General features: G+C 40.1%; 1 protein-coding gene and 1 pseudogene across 1 annotated transcript; one reads left to right on the plus strand and one right to left on the minus strand.

Annotated features, from left to right (window-relative positions):
* Nucleotides 1-1,474: 1,474 nt before the first annotated feature.
* LOC136548461 (uncharacterized) lies at nucleotides 1,475-2,030 on the minus strand. Its single transcript, XM_066539984.1, has one exon. It carries the CDS (start codon nucleotides 1,894-1,896, stop codon nucleotides 1,621-1,623), a length of 276 nt encoding a protein of 91 aa, XP_066396081.1. The 5' UTR covers nucleotides 1,897-2,030; the 3' UTR covers nucleotides 1,475-1,620.
* A 143-nt stretch (nucleotides 2,031-2,173) lies between these two features.
* The window catches only part of LOC136548454 (uncharacterized), a 68,936-nt pseudogene continuing 58,491 nt past the window's right edge, over nucleotides 2,174-12,618 (plus strand).

Consider the following 12,618-nt stretch of genomic DNA (forward strand, 5'->3'; position numbering starts at 1 on the left):
AAAGAACATGAAAACTTCGGTGCGCACAAGAAGATGAACTTTCAGAGCATCCAGCTCAGATGCAACAATCCAGAATGAGGAAATGCGATGTTTAGCTTCCAAACTTACCAAGTTATGGGTGTGCACATGTTAAATCTGTAACTGTAAAGCAACTAACAATGTCCAATTAATTGAGTCAGCAAAACCTTCCATTTCTTCATAAACAGCCACAGCAGTAGCCAACAGTTATATAATCTACATAATACTGCCGTTTCTTCTCCAATCCATCAGGCCATAGAACCTGTTAAAATATGTGAAAGATCTCCACTTGATGTGGTGTTTGTATTTTGAAAATTCTTTGTGGATATATATTTGTGAAATCTACTTTTTTATGTTGTACATGTACTTGATGGGTTAATATGAGATCGCTACAAATGATATTGAGAGGTCTCTTATGCACTGAGAAAATCACATGCTACTAAAACATGTGGTTTTAAACTTACTGTGTTTTAAAATGAATGGCCTAAATATCTAAGGTGTTTTAAAATCAAAGTTAGCAAGAGGAAAAGAAAAATATGAAAGCACCAGCTAGCAGAGAGGGGCGGAGGACAGGCCACCACACCATGCTTGTGTGCTATGCAAGTCAGAATAAGGCACAACAGCCTGACACCAGATCTTCTCAGACTGAGAGACACGAATGATGGAATAACATAGGGCCTCTACCACAATAGCTTTCCTCTATCCCCCCTATCTAAGACTCCTAATTGTTGCACTCTCAAGAAACTAAGGAATCATGATTCGCCAACAACCAAGAGGAATCTACTGGGTAACTTGACACGAAACATGTATGTCAGCAGGTATCGCTTCATTCATTAAGTCACCACATTGCCTAATGCCAGTAGTTGTTGCCTAGCTGCCTAGGGCTCCAAAATAAGGTACTACATAGATAATCAGTAAACTAGTCTGAAGAAAGCCATAAGCTACCTAGTCTGGTTTTGGTTTTGTACCCTCCGTCAAAAAAAAGGATGCAATTCTGGTTTTGGACTAAGTAAAACTATCTTAAGTTTAACTAAGTTTATATAAAATATTAGTAACATTTGGGACTTCAAATAGGTATACTATGAAAATATATTTGATGGTGAATCTAACAATAATTATTTGGTATCATAAACAATATTATTATTTTTATATATTTGGTCAAAGTTGGGATAGATTGACTTGGTAGAAAGCTAGAATTGCATCCTTTTTGGGACAGAGGGAGTAACTGAGATCAGTGTGTCAGTGGGGAAATTTCATCAAATAGCTGATGAGCACTACAATTGGCCCCAACGCCCCACTGCAACCGTGCCAATTCGGTACTGTGCTAACATACTCGCATCCAAAGTGCAAGCAAACAACCACAGCCAAAAACCAGCGACGCGGAAGAGTACTAGCACAAGGCAATAACCGCAATCACGCAAGCAGATTGCTTTGCAGACAATAGCAAGAGATAATCACAGTAGAACTTAGTGATTTATTGCACAGAAAGAAGCTATAAAATGACAATCATTAACACATCAGTTTATAGTTTCATCACCACACAAAAGGAACGAATCCGGAAAGGGAAACGATGAGGAAGAAAAGGGCGCAGCACCTCGCCCATCACTGCACCTTCAATTCCATCACGCTCTTGGCCTTGGGGGCGTAGAGCGAGTAAACCAACGCTTGCCGCTTCGCAACCTCTAGCTGCTTCTTCCCCTCCGCGAACGCCACCGCGGCGGCCGGCGCGTCGGCGAGGGCGCGGTTTTCGCGGAAGGCGTCCGCGGCGCGTCGGCGCGTGTACTCGCGGATGTTGTAGTCGGAGAACTCCTTCGCCGTGCGGAGTAAGGACCGGAAGAGCGCCAGCACCTCTGCCCTCGTCGGGGCCGCCGCCGCCATCCTACCGTGCCGCGGTGCGCCGGTGCCGAAAGCGCTCGAGGAGGGGAGAGTCGGAGGCGGAGAGGCCTGTTGCGACTGCGAGTTGGTCTCTGCTCGCGAAGTTTTTTCTGGGTAGTGCGCCGTCCGATCCGAGGGCCTAATGGGCCAGATAGGGGTGTGTTTGTAACGGTGGCCCAAAATATGTAGAAAGGCTGAAAGGGTCTTCCAAATTGTCCCTTCTACACACTGTCGAGGAGGGCAGCGGCCAGCGGGAAGGGACGAGCTGACGCCGGTGGGCGGTGCCGGCGGTCGCGCAGCAGCGTTTCCCTTCAGCTTCGATCACGTTGGTGGCGGCGCCGGCCACAAAAGGCTCGCCCACCGAGGATTTGAGGGCTGTCGAGCCCTGGGACGAGGTGAGTGCATTTTTCTCCCTCCCCACGTCGTACCCATTTCTCGGGCTTTGGTTAACAACAGCTGAAGCGGTGGTGCGTAGTTGGTTCATCGATTTGGTAAATATCCTATCCATGTGGTGTTTTGAGCTTGTTTATTATATATCTATCATAGGGCATGCCAAGGTGACAGGAAACTTGTTTATAGTGGTTTTCGCTGCCGTAGGGGGAGCAATGGGTTGGGTCTCGGACTGCCAGGCGAATGGCAACCACCAGCCGCCGCCTCCACCGCCGCCGGCAGGGGCGGAGCAGGTCGTCGAGGAGGGCGATGCCGGCGGCACGATCAATGGCAACCACCAGCCGCCGGAGCTGGTGGCTGAGGCGGGGCAGGTCGTCGAGGAGGGCGATGCCGGCGTGACGATGGAAGGCGTCAGTCGTCACTTCCATCGCCTTGCTGCCTACTGGTGCCATCTCCGGCCATTTCATTCGGCTCCCGGGTTCCATCTGCTATTGGAGAGAAAGAAGGCTAACTGGGTGGATCATCTACTACTGGTGCTTGCAGGCAGGAAGAAGGAAGAGCTACAGGTTGCTGGCTTGCTGCTAAGGTCTTGGTGGAGAGAAGAACACAGGAGGAGGTGTGCTGGCTGCTCGATTTGACTTGCTGCTTGCCAATTTGGAGGAAGAAAAAGAAAGAAGATAGCCATTGGGGATTGCTTGCTCGGTGGAGAGAAATCGATGCGCGAAGCTCTGGTTCTTTTATTATTATTATTGTTGATTGATGCTTAGTCAGTATGGAATTTTGGGGATTTGAATGGGGATTTTATCTGGTAGAATTTGGGGGAAGTCTTAGCTCTGGGTTAAGAGTTTGGCATAAATTCAGCTTTGTCAGTATCGACTTCATTTACAAGGAAAAAGCGTAGCAAGAACTTCGATTTTGTAATCAGTTCAGTGTATCTTTCCTCAACAAGCATCTGAACTGAGCGTGTTGATGATTCCAATGGCTCTGTGGAAGATGGATCCGGTTATTGACATCACACAAATCTTTAATTCATGATGCTTACAAGAATATCTTGCGCATCACATGTAAACCGTGGTAGAGTTGATAGTCATTGTGAACACGTACAATTATTATGGTCCAAACTTATTTGATTTGATTTCAAAGAAAAATTAGAATTATGTGCTGTAAAAGTGATGATTGGCTACAAACGGCACGGTAGGAAGATCAAATTCAAAATATTGTATTTTGTCATTGTCATGGTGTAACAAACGTGCAAAATTAAATGACATGTTCTTGATTTTGGCTTGGCTTTTTTGTTGCTCCCATTGCAATGCACGGGCAATCATCTAGTGACTCAAAATGGCCGTTCTCTAATTTAGAGTGATGGCGATCCAGATAAGAAAATCTACCTTCTTGGGAGAAAATATTGAGTGGAAATATCTTTCTTGGTTGAATTCTGAAATCAACCCCTCCCTTCCCTTTTCAAAAGATTATTTTAAGTTTTATTAAAGTCCTATAAAATGAAGACAAGGTGGTGATATAGATGGGCACTACAAATTAAAGTTTTTAAATATCCCTAAAAAAATTCTGTCAATGTAGATGAAATGATCATATTGATGCAGACCATAAAATTTCAAGAAACTCAATTTCATTTATTAGATATGAGATTGACAAATCATAGATACAAAGTGAAGAAAATGGAAGAAATAATACATGTGTTCTCTTCCGTCGGTTGCATTTAGTCTTGAAATTTTACATGCTTCTATATATCACATTTCCTCTACATGTATGTTTTTTTTTACGATTTTTCATACTTATAAGTATTTTTTTTAAGATTGCAACCGATAAGGGCGTTTGCGCTCAATAAAATTCCTTCGTGTAGATCTCCATATATGCACCATCAGTCCTAGGTACAACTTACAAGTTACTGTACCAATCTACTCAGGAGGTCCATATAACCATACTAGCAGGGACCCCCGCGCAACTGCACGGGCTAGGAAGCATAATAATGTAGCATGAGAAGGCACAAACAATGCATAGCACACAATGAAGAACAAGCACCGAGTAGCAAATGGGGCAGATAAATGTCGGGTTTAGTAAGATAATATGAACTTATTTACAAAGCATACATATTTAGACTGCATTTTGTACTGTGAACAAATCTGAACTTGACTATGCAACTGTTTTTTCATGTCAGGATATACAACAAAGTTCTGAGTAGATATTAGATGGTATGAACCATGTCAAAGGGGAAACTAATGGAACAGGAAAGATGTCCGTGCCTTCAAATATTCACATTGACAAAGCATGATAAGGTTGTAGAACAATCTTCTCGTATTCTTAAGGTGGTGAAAGAACCTTATCACCTGGAATGACATATTAAAAAAATTAAGGATGCAATCCGCATACTAAAAGTATGCAGCAGGGCCATCTGGATGCAGACAGAACAAAACTATGAATTAACAAATCCAAAAATACATGATTTGAGGATAACAGTACTTACTTCCGCAGCATATTCTATGGATATGTATGTTTTCCAGATTGCTCTTGAATTTCTCGTAAGTAATATTAATCACCTGGGATAGCTGCTGCTTTCCTGTCGTAAACTGTAGATGTGTCCACCTCGATTCTTTTTGGTGCAGAAAGATGAGCATGGTTATTTGGTTAGTAACAAAAATCATTTTAGAGGGAAATCGTGCAGCACGTGGTGTGCATCATCCATGAGTAAGCCATTCGTGGGTAGAAGATGGAATTGGACTAACACATATGGCGAGCTTCAAAAACTGAACTAACGTTTGAGCAAGGGTACCTTGTGATGCAGCACACTATTTTGGAGGATCAACTCCAAGGTGCTGATATATAGAAACAGCACAAAGTGTTAAAGGAACAGCTTCAATGTGCTAGTAGATAACACCCTAAGGGCAGTCCGAATCCACGGACAACAATCCGAATCCACGGATAATACGAGCTCAATCCAAAGCTCAAGAACAAGATCTAGTCCAAGATCTTAAGATAGAAACCTGGAGTTCTATTCACATGGTGGAAAATACAAGACAAAAGTTATAAAACTTGAGGACATTGCCTCTATTTATAGACTATGAGCCCTTACACAACTCATACACCTAATATGACAACTAATAGCCTACTGATGACAACTAACATGACAACTAATATATTACTCAATAACACCTAAGAAACAACTCATAGGACACCTTAGTATCTTCAAGTATCATGTATATGACATATGCTATGACATCACATTACTTCTAGACTAAGCAACTCTCCATGAAACATAGAGGTAAAACTCAGTTTGAATTCATGATCCTAGTAGTAAAATCAGATTTCTCCTCTAACTCTTAGTATCAAAATCTAGTTTGAATTCATATGCTTGAATACACTTGAATGTTCATGATCCATCTATATGATGTCCCTCATCATTCTCCTCTACTTGATTGAAACTCGACCTCGAGTTATCTTCATAAAGATGTTATTGTGGATGATAAAGCGATAGATCAACCACAATAAAAGTGTTGGAAATGTTCATCTTTCTTGGTAGATCAACAACATAAGCATTGTCATTTATCTTCTTCAAAATAGAGAACGGGCCATATTTCTTTTGCCTTAGCTTTCCATGAACTCCTGCTGGCAATCTCTCTTTTCTAAGATATACCATCACTTGGTCACCAACTGCAAATGACATTGGTCTTCTTCTTTTGTCGGCCAGTTGTTTGTATTTCTGATTTGACGCTTCTAGGGCATCATGGACTTCTTTGAACAAATTAGAATAGTTGTTAGCAAAGCTTGTTGCTGACCTTGAATTCTCCCTTGAAGGTAGTTTTATTAAATCAACCACATGCTTTAGAACTTTTGTGTAGACAATGGAGGATGGGCTCCTGCCTATAGATCTATACTCTGAATTGTTATAAGCAAATTCAACAAGTGATAAGACTAAATCCCATTGTCCTTTCTTGTTTCCACATATACATTGAATTAAGTTACCCAAGAACTTGTTCACTACTTCTGTTTGGCCATTTGTTTGGGGATGTGCTGTGCTTGAAAATTCCAGTTCAGTGTTGAATTGCTTCCATAATGTAAGCCAAATGAAGCAAGGAATTTGCTATCACGGTCTGAAACAATTGATCTCGAACACCATACAACCTAACTATTTCTCTAAAGAAAAGATTAGCCACATGATGAGCATCTGTTGTCTTCCGACATGGAATGAAATGAGCCATCTTAGAGAATATGCCTTTATAGGTTTGGTATACAGGACACCTTTGCACAAACTTTCCAGCATTTTGTTTTGAGTTGTGGCCAATAATAACGTTCTTGCAAGTTGGCTATGGTCTTGTCATGCCCAACGTGGCCACTAAGATCACTTGAATGCAGTTCTCTAATTAGTTTGTCACGTAGAGAACTTCTTGGAATGCATAGTTGATCATTCTTAAAGAGAACCATCTTGCACCACATAATCTTTATCTAATGGCTTCCCTTGTAGATGCTTCAACCAGACTTGACCAAAGTCATCATCATGCTCATATAATTCCTTCATTTGGTCCATACCTGGAAGTTCAGCCTCAAAACATGTTAGAAGACAAGCACGCCGACTCAAAGCATCGACCACTTTGTTTGTTGCTCCTGACTTATGAACAATGAGATAGTTAAATTTTTCTAAGTATGCTGCCATCTTGCTAACATGCGATCCACATGCTTTTGATTTCTGAAATGCTACAAAGATTGATGGTCAGTGTAGACAATGAACTCCTTAGGTAACAAATAAACTTCCCAAGTTTTTAAAGCTCTGAAAACTGCATATAGCTCTTGTTGATAGGCACTCCATTTCTACCTTGCTTCACTTAGTTTCTCACTAAAGAAAGCAATGGGTTTTCTATCTTAAGATAGAATAGCTCTAATGCCTACTCCACTTGCATCACATTCTAGCTCAAAAGCCTTGTTGAAATCAGAAAAGACCAAGACTGGAGCTTGTGACAGCTTCTTTTTAATTTCTTGGAAACTTGCTTTGGCAAATTCATTCCATTGAAATTTCCCTTTCTTTAAACATTCAGTAATTGGTGCCATAATAGTGCTGAAGTTCTTGACAAATCTTCTATAGAAAGTTGCAAGACCATGGAAACTCCTCCCTTCTGTAATAGTCTTTGGAGTTGGCCAATCTCTTATTGCAGCAACTTTGGAATCATCAACATGAATACCTTCGCTTGTTATGACAAAGCCCAAGAAAAGTAGTCGCTTCTGTAGGAAAACATATTTCTTCAAATTGACATAAAGCTCATTTTCCTTTAGAACTTTTAATACTTGCCGAACGTAATCAAAATGCTCATATTCATTCTTGCTATAGATTAAGATGTCATAAAAAATAAACCACAACAAATCGAGATAAGAAGGGTCGAAGGACTTGGTTCATCAAATGCATAAAAGTACTTGGTGCATTTGAAAATCCAAATGGCATAGCAAGCCATTCATATAGCCCTTCCTTGGTTTTGAATGCTGTTTTCCATTCATCACTAGGTCTAATGCGAATTTGATGATATCCACTTCTTAAATTAAGCTTAGTGAATACATTTGCCCCACTTAATTAATCCAACATATCGTCCAAATGAGGAATAGGAAACTTGTATCTTATTGTGATCTTGTTGATTGCTCTACTGTCCACACATACGCCAAGAACCATCCTTCTTTGTTGTGAGCAAGGCTGGTACAACACATGGACTAATGCTCTCTTGGATATGTCCTTTTTGTAGTAACTCTTCCACCTTATCCTTCAATATAGCATGCTCTTTTAGGCTCATTCGGTAGTGTGGCAGATTAGGAAGAGTTGCACCAGGAACAAAGTCAATTCGGTGTTGAATTTCTCTCATTGGTGGCAAGTGTTGTGGCTCCCCAAGTATACTCTCAAATTCAGATAATAGACCTTGTATCTCTGTTGGAATTTCAACAGGTTGCTCTTCTCCCTTAACGATCAAGGCAACACATAAATTTGCTTCTTTCACGTCTTCTACAAAGTCTCTTGATGTTTGGGAAATAGCTAATTGTTGACGCAAAAATGTGACGATGCGCTTGACACATAGCAAGTCGGAACGATCTAAGTGAGGTCAACCTGTATATCTTGCTTGGCTTCACAACAAGACTAGTCGATCCTAAAAATCCTGAAAGGCGTGCCGGTCAATTTGACCTGCAATTGACAAGGAGATGAAGTTTTATTAGTAGTTTAGGGAGAAATATGCCAGTTTTGTCCAGACAGTTCCAAGTGTGCTGCTTCGAGAGCAGCCAAACAGAAGAATCGACTAAATAGCCAATACGAGGAGAAATCGACTGTTAAGGACTGTGATGTTCGTGGGTCATGATTGATTTATGATAACAAGTACAATGTATCTAGATATAAGTAACATCATCGGCTAGATAGATATAATCAGTGTAAAGCATTGAGCCGATAAGTTTAACGAGGAAAGATATAACATGAAAACAAATCGACTGTCTAGTAAAAACAAATCTACAAACGCTCCGAATCTAATCTGTTACCATCAACAGTGAGGTCCAACCAGATCAATACAACTATGATAATGATAACAAACTAAAGCTAAAGAATTCATAAAACCATCTATATATTGATAGGTTCATGAAAAAACATGCTATATGTGTGAAGGCACAGGCGAATCGGCTAAAATAGTCGATGCATGCATAGCAAACAAACATAGTACATATCTCGATCACGAATAAAACCACTAATCGATAATCTCTAATCTAAAGTCTTACCAGTGAGGTTCGACCGAATCGATGCAACTATGGTGGTGTCATTAGATTAGATCTCATTAACTAGTGAGTCCATCTAAGATCGAAAACATATCTTTGAATGCATACTATGCTTGATTGGAATAGAGATAAAACAGCCGATCTAGCAGAATTAAGCCATCAATTATAAGATTCAAAGTGTGACCAGACTAGAATACGACCAATTATAATGATATGATGCCGATCTATCTCTATCTCAATCAGATGATTTGTTATGATTAATGGAACATTAATTATAACAAGATCGATAACTAGTGAATCAACCAAAAACAACTAGGAAAATCTTACTAATCTTAGAAGATTCGATAACTGGTGATATTGTATTAAACAAGTTATTTAACATAAGATCGATAACTTTGATCAATATTATGATTCGTAAGAGATCAATCAGCTGATGCAGCCTTACGAATAATGATATAGATCGATAACTAACTTATACTATACTCGTAAAAGATTAATCAGCTGATGCAGCTTTACAAGCATAATATAAGTCGTGACGGTACTCACAGACTAGCCGAAGGTTGATCAGTCGATGCAGCCCTGCTTGTTGAAGAACTCGTCAAGATCTACAGTACTCCTACTCCTAAGGGTTAGCGTGAAGCCAAAAAAATAATTGTATTGATTGGTTGTTCGTGTCTTTACAATAACTGGGGTCCAATATTTATACCGGAACCTAAACATGAATTCTACTCAAATACGACTCATTACAATTCTTGGAATAAAAGAAAACATTCCTAACTTAAAAATAACTAGGACTCTAATCTTTTTCTTTTTGTAGAGTCCGACATATTTTTCCCCGACGTCATCCATACGTAGTCTATTGATGTCGTCTGTTGACGTCATCTATAAAATAGCCGATTCGACACTGCATCAAAACAAACCAATATCAAATCACATCTGATCGATTCCTTGATGATACAATCTTAGAAGCTTCGAGTTTTCGCTTTCTTCTTTTCAGATTTTGGTGTAAACACATGCCCCCCAATTTAGGGATAAAAATGGTTTTATTCCAAAATTTCTATTTACCTGCTGACCGTGTCACAACCGTTTATTCCGAAATATACGCGCAACTCCTGATTTCTCAGTCCGAATTTTATATAATACCCCAATAGTATCATTTTCAACTCATTCAGCATATTCGTTTTCCCCTTCTTTCTCGAGCAAGCCTCAACAACCAAAGCCGCTATCGCCAAGGCCTTAACCCTAGCAAATCCTCTGCTTTATCAAGCTGTTATTCAAGTAATCTTCCTCAGATTCAGATCCATTTTGGCTGCCATGGCAACCAGCGACCACGTCCCTGAGGTATGCTTTCAAGGTCCTGTCTACCAAATATTAGCCATTACCCTGTATTTCCTTTCTTCTCAAATTTATTCTATCTGGTTCCTAGGAAATAAGGAGCGAAATATTGATTCCATTGGCTGTTGTTCCTAATGTCTATTATCTTGGGCCTATGGGTGACCCTGATCCATATGACTTTATCAGACAAGAAGCCAACTGAATCCCCTTCAAACAATCTATAGTAGATTTGTCCTCCTAGAATACCAAAACTCCCTTTAGAAACTAGTCCAAAATGCCTAAGAGATGGAGAGATTGGTTTCATAGAGTATCGGAGGAAAAAGCTAGAGATTGGGAGATTTATGACTTGAATCAATGCTTGACACTCTCACTATCTAGAATAGAGAGGAATGATTCACTTCTGATTTCTGCATCTTACTTCTGGTCCAACACCTTAAATGCTTTTGTTTTTTGTCACGGCCCAATGACCATCACTTTGGCCGATGTTCATATGTTGACCGGCCATAGAATAATAGGATCAATGCAACCTTATGACTTCTTAAATGCTGGATCCAAGAAATTAGCCAAAATATCAGACTGCACAGGATGAACAAGCTACATTCTGAATCATATTAGAGATGGATCAACTATGGCCGAAAAGGAACATGTAGCTTTCTTGAACCTATGGCTGGAAAGATTCATCTTTTGTGGATCATCTTGTGGCCCAACTTTTAATCACAAATACCTGGCAGAGCGTCTAGCAGCTAGCAATCAAATCCATCTTGAAAAATACCTGCTAGGATCTACTTATCATCTAATGCACCAGGTAACTGTCTAATTACTGAAGAATAAACCAGTGCATACCATTAGTGGCCCTTAGTGGTTGATACAACTACGGCTGAACCTATATATGCACAAGATTGTAAGACCCGATCTCAGAAAATTAGGCTTTCCTTCTTCAAACTTTACTGAAGATTACAAAGGAAAAGAAGGTAGAGCTCGACAGTGCATGAATTATGGTGAGTCTGCATTAGCCATAATAATTGCTATAGATGTAGGCCATCTTTTTAAGAAATTCTACAGAGGATTTGATGCAAACATCTTGACTTGGTTGCCTTATGATGAAGATGAAGACAATAAATTAGTTTTGCTAGTCAAATTTTGGTTTGAATCAGGCTGCTCAGATAAAACAGCTGCAACAATTTTTAGTTGCATCATCAAACCCTGTGTATTGCTAGCTGAATTTCACCATGGCCATGGTATAATGGCTACCGGTTCTTTTCTTCCAAAAAATCTTCAAACTTACAAATTCTACAATCCTTGTTTCGTGGCCCGTCAATTCGGCCTTGGTCAGCTGCCTCCTCAATTGTTTTTCAAGAACACACTGAAGCCAAGATAAGGTATCAGTGAAGTAATGGAAGCCTCCAGAGTCTTTCAACTAGGATTAGATCTTCCTTCCTTTTGCTTGCATGACTGGACAAGAGTCACCTTCTCTTCTAACCTTTTTGACTCCTGATGACAAGAATGTCACTCCCATCTCTTCTGTGGGTTAGTCCATCCTAGCTGTAACAGAACCGACCAATTTATAAGAGCACAAGTATAAAAGCAATCACCGGAGTGATCAAACCGTCATACTTGAACCCATATAAACCCGGTAGTCAACTGAAACCACGAAGGATTTCAAACCAACTTGCATACAACCAAGATCACAGTAATTCAACATAACAAGCCACATGTTACATCCATTTCACAAGTAGTTCATAAGTACCACATATATCAGAGTACACATAGTTATTACAAAACGAGTTCACAAATAGCGGAAGCAAAGTAGTTTAACACCATCACACACACTTAGTTCAAATACAAGCCAGTACCATAGTCATATCCAGCAAAAGCAGTAAGATGAGATAACATAGATGATCATGCCCATGATCTAGTCTTCATCCCCCGCAGGGTGGAGACAATACTTGCAGTAACCGTTATATAGCACGTCATCTGCAACAAGGGGGAAATAAACCCTGAGTACGAGAAGGTACTCAGCTAGACTTACCCGTCGTAAACCAGAAATAAATGACACCAAGGATTATGCAAGGCTTTATCGGTGGATCTAGCTTGACAATCATTTTGCAAAAACGCTTAAGTGATACGAGAGCATAATTAGGTTTATGAGTAAGCAGCAATTTAACAATATTAACCTATCAACTAGATTAGCACCTGTACTAGAGCAAGCAATTGATTAACTCCAAACATTAGTAACCATATCCGGTATAATGT

This window comes from Miscanthus floridulus, chromosome 1 (genome assembly GCF_019320115.1).
Source record: "Miscanthus floridulus cultivar M001 chromosome 1, ASM1932011v1, whole genome shotgun sequence".
Taxonomy (NCBI): Eukaryota; Viridiplantae; Streptophyta; class Magnoliopsida; order Poales; family Poaceae; genus Miscanthus; species Miscanthus floridulus.

Bases quoted from the DNA above. Each gene is read 5' to 3' on its own strand.
- LOC136548461 (XM_066539984.1), bottom strand. From the start codon at position 1,896: ATGGCGGCGGCGGCCCCGACGAGGGCAGAGGTGCTGGCGCTCTTCCGG.